At 47.5% G+C, this 13,114-nt stretch overlaps 1 protein-coding gene across 2 annotated transcripts in view; it reads left to right on the top strand.

Moving 5' to 3' along the window:
- Myom2 (myomesin 2) overlaps positions 1–13,114 on the top strand; it is an 81,294-nt gene that overhangs the window by 63,525 nt on the left and 4,655 nt on the right. For both annotated transcript variants that reach the window (XM_074055301.1, XM_074055302.1), the window contains exons 29-32: positions 2,025–2,138; positions 2,327–2,414; positions 2,877–2,915; positions 7,211–7,316. In XM_074055301.1, the coding sequence (XP_073911402.1) occupies positions 2,025–2,138; positions 2,327–2,414; positions 2,877–2,915; positions 7,211–7,316 (347 nt within the window). The remainder of the gene's footprint in view (positions 1–2,024; positions 2,139–2,326; positions 2,415–2,876; positions 2,916–7,210; positions 7,317–13,114) is intronic.

The following is a 13,114-nucleotide window of genomic DNA, read 5'->3' as shown; positions in this document are numbered from 1 at the left end:
GGAGTTTCTGCATTAGCATGTTTAAAGGAAGACCCAGAGAGAAAGATTTGAAGAAGAAAAGAGGGAGACTTGAACAGGTCTTGCTCAGCAAATGAAAAGTGTAACAGATGGTTAAGGGGAAGAGGGCCCTGCGCCCCTGGAGAGAAAGAGGCCTGTGTCCTTCCCCTGGTTGTGCTGGAAAAACAGCGATTTTCTCAAGTGATTGCCATACGTGGAATTTCTAGACAACACTACACAGATCAGTTCGTTAGATGGTCATCCACTTAGAACCCAGCACGAGCAGGGACTGTCGCTCTGGTTTTGTTTTTTTCTGACCACAGCTCCGGGGCACACAGGCATTCACGTACCCCAGGGCAGGCACAGAGAATGTGGGGGCCACGATGGCATCTCAATGGTGTATCACCATCTATAAATATTTAAAGGCACCTCGAGCTCCCTGACTAATGGGATTCCTAAATCTTTAAGCACAGAATTTAGGGAAACTGAATAAATAGGACTTGCAACGTGAGTAGTTGCAATTTGACTCACGTGTTTTCCGTGCGCGTCCTCGTCCACCCTGCAGTTCTGGAATCCGTGTTCCAACATGGCTTTGTGGTCAACGATGCTGTGGCAGATGGGTGTCAGACTTTGTTTTCATGACACATACGTGGAGAGTAATGTATGTGAGGCACAGGCAATGTTAAAACTTTACATAAAGTCACTCAAAAAGGAAATGTTTAAAAAAACCTATTGTAAATGTCTTACCCAGCATGGAGGATGGTTGAGGCGCTCTCCCTACGTGGTGGGACAGGTGTGGCTTGTGACATGGGAGCAGTGACCTTGTTACTCTCTCTCTGATGGTCCTGTGCACTTCCAGCTTCTATATGTTAGAGAGAAGTCACAGGAGGTTCAGAGAAGGGGCAAAGAAGTTATGTAGGGAGATGAGACCCCTCCAGGGGACAAGTAGACTAAGGATTTGCTTCACAGACAGAGGTCGAAGGTCTTGGAAGGCCCCGTTAGCACACAAGGCCAACAGTGTAGAAATCTCTGATGAATGCTGAGGGGAAAACTGAACTCGGACTGGTAGCTGTTGTGGCTGAACTGCAAATGGAAATGGGGATGACACAATGCTGGCACAAAGGAACAACTGTGAGACTCCTGTCCACTCCCAGAGGTGTGGTCACTCTTGCTGGTTGAGAAGCCTTACTCCCAGGCCAGCATGTGCATCTCCTCCACCTGTTCCTCAGTCATTACGGGATGACTTCTCTGTTCCAGGCAGGCTCCCCACTGGGGGACAAGGGTGACTAAGGCATAATCCCCGCTTTACGGGATTATATCCACGGCCACCGATTACACCGCTGTAGTGTACAAATTAAACACATAGCCCTCCTCTATCAGAGTCAGTCACACCATGAAACCACTTGTCATTTCTACCTTGACATCACTTCATGGGGTGCAGCAGGACCGTCAGCCTCCTGGTGTCCAGTATGAGCCTTACGCCCCACCACACAGAAGCAAATGCTTTCTCCTCCACAAGACATGCTGGGTGGAGCATGAGAGTCACAATGCTTAATTACCTGAAGCTCTGCAAAATTTAGCTTCTGGTGAAGCTGAAGCCAGAGACGGAGTTGTGTGGGACTCTGCAAAGGAATGTCCTCTCTGTTTTCATTATCCCTGGACGGTCTGTCACTTTGCCAAAGAATAGTCACTAGGCACTTTTATAGACTTTTAAGAAGTTTATATTATTTATAAATCAAAGTGTATTGATTACAACTTGTCCTTATTAGTGGCATTTCATCGTAACCAAAAGATTCTTACACCATCTAATTTCATGGCCAGAAAGATGAGGGTCATCTGTCCTCCTTGTGATTTGTCACTTTTAGAAGTGACAGCTTTTCCACGAACCTCCGCCTGTGACCATCTGGAATGAAAATTGGTGTATTTTTTAGGGCGTGGTTTATACCCTAAATGTTTTTAGGGCTGTGGTTTGTACCTTTGTGAACCAGAGTGTTCCATATAACCTGCTTAGGATTTCTGTTTTGTAGGTTGCAAATACCAAGAAAGAAACGGTTTTCAAATGGCTCAAGGATGATGTGCTGTATGAAACTGAGACCCCACCAAACCTGGAGAAGGGGGTCTGTCAACTGCTCATACCAAAGGTATGGTGTACCAAGTATAAGATGAAAGACACAAGGAAGATAGCCCTACCAAATAATTTGCTGATTCTGCATTGTCTTCCACTTTGTACCCAAATTCCCATGGTTTGTAAGGAAAATGTGTTAGTACTTACGGCATTTTGTTTCACAGTACTGATTTTACATAAATATGGGATGTGTTTTACTTGTAGTTGTCCAAGAAAGACCATGGTGAATACAAGGCAACCTTGAAAGATGACAGAGGTCAAGATGTATCTGTCCTTGAAATAGCTGGCAAAGGTAAAGGCAATCTTCTTTATCCCACTGGATGGAAATCCGTTTTGCCCACGGGATGAGAGATGGGAGAAAACACACTGCACTTGGGTTGCCGTAAGAAGCTGTCTCAATGTTAGAATAATGCATGATACTATCTTGGCTTACGTGAGACATCATTTCAATCCCTCATCAGAAGCCAAGCTTTGTCCTGTGACTAATGCAATTAAAATGACAGAAGCCTGGATGAAGTGATTCACTTCAGTGCACAGGTAGATGTCTGCTGAGTAAACCTTTGTCCACATTTAACAAGTGAATGGCGGCAAGGATTTGTTGCACACATAACCTTTTATGGACAGATACCACCATTTTAATGACTCATTTTTCAAATGAGTGTCACAATTTTCTATGTTAACTTAATTAAGCACTGAAAATGCTGCTTCCTGTTAAAGTTATACCTCATGATAGAACTTTTTCCTTCCCTTCTAGTGCACGAGGATATGGTCTTGGCAATGAGTCGAGTCTGTGGTGAGTAAATGCCCTCTGGTTATCGAATCGTTTGGTGATTAAAATCTCCATTTCATGGGGAAGGCATTCACCCCTCAAAGGAGAGCCAAAGGCTGCAGTGCACGGCCTGTGCCAGGTTCTGGGCTGGATGGTGTCCAAGGACCTTGGGCTGACGGCTGCAGGAGGACAGTCACCCACAGCCTCTGCGATGCTTTCTTCAGAGCTTGGCATGTCACAGCCACAGCCCGTCTTTTTCTTTAAAACTCAGTCTGCCCTTGCCCTGCAGTCACTGCTTCAATCTTGAATTGAATCTTGAACCAATCTTGAATCTTTGGTTCATTGGGGTGGTGTCCAAAATTGCATTTGGTGTCTTTATTTCAAATGTTGAAAGCAATAATGAATTTTTAAAACTCTGACTTTGTGTCATAATCATTAAACTATTTTTACCTTTGCAACTACATTCTCTCTCCATTTGACCTTCCATGGAAACGATAAGAGCAAAGATCTTGATTATAACTCAATAATAATAGCTCATCTCTGTAAAGTGGGATCTGCTAACAGGTACATACTTCTATTGGAAAATTCATGCTTTCTGATGAAGCAACCAAGGCCGAGGCAGGCAGTGGTCACTTGTGGGTGCTGAGCCAGCAGCACCAGGACCCCCAAAGCCTCTCTGGCATTCTTGAGAAAATCAGGGTCTGCTTACTTTTCATTGCTTTCTCAAAACAGCTCTGCGAGGTGGACAGTCCACTTTTGTTCAGTCAAACCCATTTTGAATGGGTTTTATTATGACTGGCTATCAGTGGGTCATGTACTATTGTGGGTGTGCGCACCACTCTGGGAAGGTAAGTCATGCCCTTTGCAGAGCAGCTTTGCTCTTGCACGCTGTGGAGTTACTCTGTGTGACATAGTTCACAGTAGGCAGCACCATGTCTTGACAGCAAGTCCAGGGCACTGAAAGGTACCAGACAGTGAAGATGGTGGGGTTTTCATGCTCCCTATCAATCAAGTCAGGCGTCACTGGACGGATGGCATTATATAGGGAGTTAGATAGGGTGGAGAGCTCAGGCACAGAAGTCCCCCCATCACTAGACACCTTGACTTTCCTAGAGCTCATGTGCTCTGCTGGAGTCATTGTGTGACATTTCAGAGGAAAAGGAGCCTGGCTCTTACCCTCCTGGCCCCAGCCCTCCCTGATGCTGTTGGGTGTCCCCTCAGTGACCCATTTGCAGGGTGCAGTGGAGTCTTTGGGACCCAGGAACAAGCCTCCTGTGGGTGGGGGGGCCCTACTACACATAAGGCTAACCCCCAGGCGCCTGCTCCATTCAAGCTGGAAGTCATTTGTTCTGTGAAATCCTGTGTGGTTGTCACCACCTGTGTGCTAGAGGAATAGCCATGGTTGCTGTTTCAGTCTCCTCTGAGACACACACATACACACACACACACTCTTGCATGCACAACTCATATGTACAAATGCACACACAACTCGTGTTCACAAATGACTCACACATTCAACACACAACTCATACCCCAAACAATTCATGCACACTCACTCTCACACACAGATCACATGCATAGGTGCACATGCACACACACTCACACCCCTACCACTCGTGCATACTCGCTCTCTTGCACACACAGACACTCAACCTGTCTATTTGCTTGGCTGAGCCTCTTTCCCATGGAGGCACTGCCCACAGTTCACAAAGCCTTGCCGATTTACAGCTGTCCTGGGAACATTCCAGGTGTCATCCTTGTTGTTTTCTCCACAAACCTCTTTTGGTTGCTTACAGCGTCATGGCCCCTGTTCATAAGCCTTAAGTCTGGCAGCTGGCTCTGTGTAGGCTTTTGATGGGCTCCTGTCACCTCTCACAGTGGCTCTACAGGCTTTCAGGATCCTCACTTTGGTCTAGCTTGTGATGGACATGGATGCGGTTGAGCTTGCCTCATTTCTTGAGACATTGGAAGGCAAGGCGCACCCAGTCCTGGTGTGTGGTGCACTGACAGCTGAGTGACTGTTGGTTGGGAAGGCTATGTCACACACCAGGCTGCCGGAGTGGGTATCTGCCTTGCTGAGAGGTTCCCAGCTACACCCCAGGGAGGCATCCAGGGTCACACACTGAGGTCCATGCAGCAGCCAGGGCATGGCAGGTTGATGTAGCGAGTGTCACCGTAGAGGTCAGTGCAGAAAAGAGCTGTCACACAGCTCTCTTGTGTTTTTTGAAGCACAAGCATTTGCTCATTTTCTGTTTTGGCTTTAAAACCTAATTTCCCTTCTCTGACTACTGGGAATGGGGAAGTGTGTCCTCTTGTTTCTAAGACCAACAGCCTGTGCATTTTTCACCTTTGGGAACAATCAGTTCCTCTTTTGGACCCCCAGTGTTTTGTCTGAATATCAGGACCAGCTGGGATCTCGGGTAAAAATGGGAGCCTCACTTTAGCTTTTCAGGCTCCACCCTCTGGACACTGCATCCCACCCAGAGCATCCCCAGTGGCTGTGGTGCGATGACAGAGCAGATGGTGCTTCACAGGCCTGGGGCCACGGGACAAAGTGGCTTACTCTTCGTGGTCCAAAGGTCAAAGGACAAGCTTAGCTCTCAGGCAAGTTCGTTGCTCATAACTACGGACGCAGGTGTAGTTGGAGTTGCTCTGCCTCCGTCCACATAGGGAGGGACTTGGGCTGGACGAGAGCCAAGTTCACACACAGACCTGAAGTTCTGTAATGCTATGGGTGCCAGCTATTAAATACACAACTAAGCTGGGCACACCTGCACCAGGCCACGTACGAGGTGCGTTTCCTGTGTGTACATTGCTGAAACTTCTGCACCTTTCAAAGCTGACTTTCAAGATGGAGAAAGCAGAAGTTTGGGGAGTCAAGCTGGGGACTGGGCTGTGCAGTCTTTACTGACTGCCCTCAACAAAAGTGACCACAAAGCCTGTTACTTATTTTTTTTTTTAATTTACTTTTTCATTGTGGGGGAAAACACAAATTTTGCGTCTTAAGTATTTAGTTCAGTGTTACTAAGCACCTTCACCTTCTTGTGCAACCCGTAGCATCCTCGTGTTGAGTAAGAGTGGGAGTGTGGAGGCCCTGGTCTCTTTCTGACTGTAGAGGAAATGGTTTCAGTTTTTCCCCGTTTGGTATGACGTTCACTGTAGGTGTCTCATAGCCTTAATTATGTTGAGGACTGTGTCTTCTGTTCCTAGTTTCTTCAGAGCTTTTGTCATGAAAAGAGGTTGAATTTTGTCAAAGGTTTATCCTGCAGCAATGGAGATGGTTGTGTTTTTTGACTTGGGTTCAGTGGATGTGCTGTGTTACACTTTCATCGCTCGAATAAAACCAACTTGGTCATGGTGTGTGATCCGTTTTATGTGCTGTTGAATTCTGTTTGCCAGTATTCTGAGAGGTGTTGGGTCTGTGTTCATCAAGGGAATTGGTCTAGAATTTTCTTTTATTGTTGTGTCTTTGTCTGATTTTGGGATCAGTGGGAAACTGTCACACAGAATGAGCTTGGTAGCATTCCTTTCCTTTTTTCATGGACTAGTTTGAGGGGTGTTGGTGTTGGTTTTTCCTGGAAGGTCTGGTAGACTATTTATTACAGCTTCATTCTCATTGTTTGTTCTAGGTCTATTTGAGTGGTTTACATCCTCTTGGTTCAATTTTGGTAGGTCAGATGCATCTAGAAATCTATTTACTTCTCGCTTTTCCAGTTTGTTAGAATCTAAGTTTTCAAAGTATTCCATAATGATCATCTGGATTGCATTGATATTTGTTATGATATCCCCTTTTCGATCGCTGATTTTATTAATTTTGGTCTTTCTCTTGCATCTTTTGGTTAGCTTTAGCCCTTGGTTTTTTGAGACAGGATCTCACTTTGTAGCCCAGGCTGGCCTGGAACCTGCAATCCTCCTGCCTCAGCCTGAGTGCTGGGCTTACAGGCGTGTACCATTGCATTCAACTCTGCTAACTCCTCATCTCCCTTTTCTTCAGTGCTTAAGATCTGATCAGTTAATATGGCATTTTCCATGCTACATTGTAATTTACATTATTTCACCTGTCATTTAAACCAGGCTGCTAAGGGGCAGACAGTTTCTGTTCAAAAATGATGTGTCTTTCCTGGTATTCAGCAAGGGCTCTTCAAAGTGTTCTGGTGTGACAAACGCTTGTTTAATGAATGCAGGTGGCAGAGAAGGAGGCACAAGAACACAAGGATGCCTGTGCAGATGGACACGCCTACACTGTCTGGCCATGGCCGCTTTCCTGATAGCACAGCACACATGATTCTCCAAGTTCTGACACATTTTGTCCTCTGCAGGATTATCTGCCTCTCCCCTGAAGATACTCTGCACCCCAGAAGGAATCAGACTCCAGTGTTTCATGAAGTACTTCACAGAGGAAATGAAAGTCAACTGGTATCACAAGTAAGTATGGGGTCAAGTGACTGTGGCCGTGCCAGGCTCGTGGCTATACATGGCGTTCAGCAGCAAATGCCCAGCTCCTTCCGTGCCCTGGGGGCTTTGCAGTTCCCAGTAGTTGAGAGAACCTTTGGCTGTGCATGGCTGACCAGCAGCGGGGAGGGCCTGGGTGAAAGAGCAAGAAAGAAAATGCTCAAAGGTGTTGGGGACGAATTCCTCAAGTCTGGTGAGCACCAGAGGTGGCCCTGCTCGTATCATGTTTCATGTGGGAGTGAGCAAATTGCTGCTCAGAAACCAGGCTCAGATTCCCGCCAACAGGTTCCCACTAGATTGAGTAAAAAGACAAGGACCCTAACAAGCCCAGTAATCAAAATGAAGAAGGGTCAAGACCAAGCTGTGTAAACAGCTTGCTTCTCCCTGTCATGCTTCTCCCTGTGGGACAGGACTGACTGCTTAAAACAGATGCTAGGAGATGCCCCCATGAGTCACCCATGGGGAGATCCTGCCAGCTCCTCCCCCAGGGGTCTGGCTCTTCTGGTCTGGCTCTTCAGATCTGTGTTCCAGGCTCATGCTGAGACCAGCCAGCGAGAGGGACCTCTCTGTGTCAGGGTCACCATCCCTATAGGACAATCCACAGACCAGGGTGGGCCTGAGGTGGGGCAGCAGAGCAGGGCTTTGCCTTTCTGTCCACCTCATCTCTAACCTGAGGGCCCCAGGGCAGCATCTTCAGGTCCATTGTAAATGGTGTCACAACCAGATCTGCTGCTGCTCGGGGAACTGTCCCCAGAGTGCCACACTGCGAATACTTTGACAGAAAGTTGTGGTTATGATTATCTCATTTTTAAAAATATTATTTTGTCTAGACAAATCTATTTGTGATTAAATTGTAGTTCTGAAGGGGACATATGTTCTTGGATTTTTCCCTGTTCACATTTTAACGTGCCACGCATTTGTCTTGGATGTTACCTTTGGACATAAAATAATGCATATCCGGGCTCCAGTGCATCTGGGCTCGTCGTGCATTCTGTGTTTTGGAGACGTCAGTGTCAGTGTCAGATGGAGTCACGACAGGTTGGCGTTGAGGACTTGGTTAGGAGTGTGTGTTAAAGGCAGGGCACCGAAACTCTGGTCATTTCTGTGATGTGATTGTTATAAGGATTTGTTTTTAAGGCAATGAGTAAACCTGTTTCCGGCTGAGATATCAAATCCATCGCCCCCTTCTCTCTGCTTCCTGGCTTATGGCTGCTTGTCTTGTGGTGGGCTACTCCAGGTCATTGTGTGTGTCTCATGTTACATCATGAACAAGCTGTGCCCAGGGCAGGCTGCCCTTCCTCACACTGTCAGGCTTTTCACAGGACCGTGCTGTGTGCTGGGTCTGGGGTGCAGAGATTAAGCTCGGGCCTGTGCACACCTTCATGAGCGCACAGGTGTGTGGATTTGCTCTGTGTCAGCACCGGCATGCAGCCACTTTGAGTTAAACACTGAGCACATCATTCCTCGTCAACACCCCATGACTTGGACATTGACACCTCCAAGTCACACATGTGCACACCGAGGCCTAGTGCAAGAGATGTGAGTCGCTTTGTACGAAGTTGTACAACTAGTGAGTGAAGAGGCGAACTGAATGCTAGCTCGTCTGAGCCCCTGTCCCCAAATGCCTCAGAAGCAGCAAGGCTGATGGGGGCTGATGACAGACAGACAGGGCAAAGGCCACAGGTCTGACCCACCCTTAATGCTGGATCAGAGCGGTCACTAGGGAAGGAAATATCACTGCAAATCCCAGACTCATAAGACTACACTACGCCCACATCTCCTCCTCCCAAACGTAACTTGTTATACAACAGAGCAGGTATTTTTCTTAGAACGTTTATAAGCAAATATGACCCTTAGACCTTGAATCGATAGGTAAGCAAACAATATGTGACTTTTAGCTCATTTTATTATTTTACTACTGAATAATATCAATATCAACCTATTGAACTATATTATGGGTTTATTTTCCACCACTAAAACATGACATTGGGTGAAATTCCAGTTTTTCACTATGAAGCGAGTTACAACCAGCAGCTGGAAGGAGAGTAAAATGGATGAATGCTGAGATGTGAGATGGCTTTTGACGTCAAGCCAGTCCACAGGAGACACAGGATCGATATGGTGCGAGGAGAATTTTGCAAATTGCCAACATAAGCAAGGAAGTTTGTTCTCCGGTTCCAAAATGTCGAGTCGTATGTCAAGAAATGTAGCCAGTGCCACCTCACAGAAAGGGCTGGAAATTATTCTGTGTGATTTAGAAGCAGAAGGGACTCAGCAAAAGTGGTCTCCAGAGAGAGGGTTTTGTTTTCCTGTGCAGGGCGGAATTGGGCCACCACACAGACGTGGCTAGACCTCAGTTGGTAAAGTACTGACCACAAAGGGACCCAGTCACTGAAGCAATTCTCTGTGTCTCCATAGAAAAGAAAAAACAAAACCAGCAAAACCATCACCTGTGTCCTCAGGTAGTACATTTTACATCAGTGTAGAGATTGAGCAAAATCCCCTGAATTCTCAGAGGACCCTTGAGCTACCGGAGAGAGGGAGAGTCACACCCCCGGCCCTTTTTGCTTGAGTTATTTTTTGAACAGGGTCTTGTGTTTTTGCCTGGGCTGGCCTGGCCTGCAACCCTCTGTTTATGCTTCCTGTGGAGTTGGGATGACAGGCGTGAGCTACCATACCTAGCTTATTGGGGTCTCATTAACTTTTTGTCAAGGCTTGTCTCAAACTCTGATCCTCCTGATTTCTGCCTCCAATGTAGTTAGGGTTACAAGCATGAGCCACCACTTTTAGTTCTACTTGTTTCATCAAAATATCCTGTATAGTTCGGGCGTGGTGGTGCAGGCAGCTGTGTTGGGAGGCAGAGGTAAGAGAATCTCAGTCCAAGGCCAGCCTGGGCAAAAGTGCAAAGCCCTATCTAAAAAATAACCTAAAGCAGAAAGGCTTGGGGAATGACTCAAGTGTTAGAGCACCTGTGTGTGGCGTGGCTGATGAGGTGGGAACTTGGTGGTCTATCAGCTTAAGGTTTCTCTTTCTGTTAGTGTGAATTAATTGTATAAACACTGGTGTTTTCATGCATGTGCACAATGTGCCATGCTCAAATCCGCCATCTTTCTTTTTACTTATTTTTCCATCCCGCCTTTAAAAACAATTTAGTGAGCTCATAGTTCCATCATATTCACCCCCTATGCCCTCTCCTTTCATCACCCCAAACAGTCCCAGTTTATAGTCCTTTCATTCATTTTCTAAGGTCTAGATTCTGCACCTGAGATGTACAACATTTGTCTTTTGGATCTGCCTTATTTCACTTAGAGTGGTCTCTGGTTCCATCCATTTTCCTGCAAATAATGTAATTTCAATCTTCTTTATGGCTGAGTAATATCCCATTGTGTACATGTACCACATTTTCTTTATCCACTCATTAGCTACCTAACATTAGTTTAGGTATTGTGAATAGTGCTACTGTAAACATGGATGTTCAGGTGTCTCTGTTACATGCCCAGGAGTGGTATAGCTGGGTTGTATGGAGAACAATCCAGTTTTCTGGGGAACACCATATTGATTTCCAGGGTGTCAGCTTAAGATGATTGGTCTGTTTTTATCTGTCTTTTCCTGAAGGGATTTTAGTCTTGCTTTCTTTCCTCCGTCTCTCACAGCAGACGTTTGAATGCCTTTCTACCTCTGCATAGGCACAGCCCATCCATGGATAATTTAGCTCCTGGAGGAAGAGTGACTTGAGTTGATGGAGGTCATCGTCCCCAGCCCTCAGACACACATAGCACGTGGTGTACTGGAAGTAAGCAGGCTGTGTAGTCACTGCTGGCTCTCAGGAGCCAGGGCTGGTCACACAGCTTTCCGAGCAGAGGGCAGATTCCTGGTGTGGCTGAACGTCCCCTTTCGAAAGACAGGGAGCACATCACAATCCTGAAGCAGCACCTGGTCACTGTGGGCGGGATGCAGTGTGGGGGACAGAGCTCAGGCCTCATCCTCGAGTCCACTCACAGAAACTCCTCTTCTGGCATCAGAGTCACCAACGGCATCATTGGTGATACCTGCTTCTGTGTGTGTCCCTGTGAACTGTAAAGAGCCAAGCCTGACCCTCGTGTGGACAGCTCAACAAAGAGGGTGGCAGGAAGACCAGGCCTCAGTCCTGGGCACCGTGCTTCTGTGCTCGGAGAGGCTTGGTATGCTTGTTGATTGGCTGTTTTCTTGGAGGGCTTATGTGTTGTCAATAAACTATTACAGCTGGTTCAGCTCCCCACAGGTCTATGGTTGCTGATTTGCTGATTTGTCTATTGACTTCAAGTGCCTTTGGGGACAAAGAAGGCTGCCTTAACCAAGCTGTGACCTTTCTTCTGGTGCCCATGTCCATTTGTTTGGCTTCTCACTGTTCTTGGCAGTTTGGAATTGGGGACGGAGTGGCCAGTCCATCACACAGTGCATTTGTAGTGAACGATTTTTTTCTTTTCTGCAGAACCGAGAATCACTGTGTGAAGTCTGATTTTTCTTTGTGTGTAGGGATGGGAGGTCTGAGTCCTGGAATGGCCTGTCCATCACTTTAGTAATGGAGATCTTGCTGTGAGCTAACAGGAGGCCTGGTGTTGTGCAGGTGCCACTCAGGGTAACACCTGCCTCATGCTATCTGCAGGGAAGAGCCAGGCCTGCTGGGGGGCAGCCTGGACTGTGGGCACTTGGCATTCTCAAGCCCCATGGTTCCTGACTGCTGACCTTGCTGTCATGGGGTCTTGAGGGAATAACCCCTCCTGCTCACCTAGTGGCCTGGGTGGACTGCAGACAAACAGCTGGCAAAGGAAAGGGTTGTGCTGCTCAGGTCTCCCTTAACCAGGCTCTGGTCAGTCACTTGCAGAACGGACCCCCTTGGGCTGAGGGACCTTTTGGGATTGTGCAGTTTGATTCCCTGTCCCCTTGCTTCTGGGGCACTGATAGAAGAGGGTGAACTAACAAGTTCTGGATGTGGGCTGTGCCAGGCATTGGCACATCTCACTGAATTCCTAGAACAGCCCTGTGAAGTGGGCGTTACTTTGTCCCTTACACAGAGGTTCAGAGAGGCTGAGTCCTCTGGAGCCAATTCCAGGAGCTCAGGACAGAAGCCACAGGCAGCCCTCCTGGCCCTGACCCCCACAGGGCTCTGCCTTCCTGAGAGCGCGGGATCCCATGTGCCCTCCTGCTAGGAGTGCTCTGCTGTCCACATTCACGCGCTCTGACCTGATGGCCTTCAGCCCCACTTCTTGGCTTCTCTTGGAGCTGCCCCAGTTTCCTCCCCACTCTTCTCCAACTTCACCCCTGTGGGTACTCTGGTGTTCTGTGTTAATGTGGTCTGTGGACACACAGATGAGTGTCACCCACCTGAGCTACTTCTGTCTCCAGAGAATGTGTTTTTACTGTGGGCTTGATATATGGCCATGGAACATGAGGCAGGAGGCTGTCTTGGTGAGGAGGGCTGGAGAAATCTTTTACCTGGTGAGCCAGGGAGCACACGGAGGTTGGCGGGGGTAAGAAACACAGCTAAGCCATGGCTGCTTACAGACCAGGCTTACAAGCCATGGTTTGCTCTGCAAACCCCCCACCTGGCCGAAGTCATCCAGCTCTCACCGTGGAGCTGGTGATGAGAGAAGGGGTCTGCGTTCCAGCCTGTGTGGCCCTGAAACGCTGACCTCATGAGCCTGTGCTGCAACTTCTGCAAGGTCATCTCTTGTCTACAGTAAGTGGGTCAGCTTGGCCTGTGGTGGATGTGGTGGAGTCAGGAGGCACTG

The sequence above is a fragment of the Castor canadensis genome, chromosome 14 (genome assembly GCF_047511655.1).
Source record: "Castor canadensis chromosome 14, mCasCan1.hap1v2, whole genome shotgun sequence".
Classification (NCBI taxonomy): Eukaryota; Metazoa; Chordata; class Mammalia; order Rodentia; family Castoridae; genus Castor; species Castor canadensis.
Note: the sequence above shows the minus strand (reverse complement) of the source record. Positions and strands in the feature narration are given on the sequence as shown.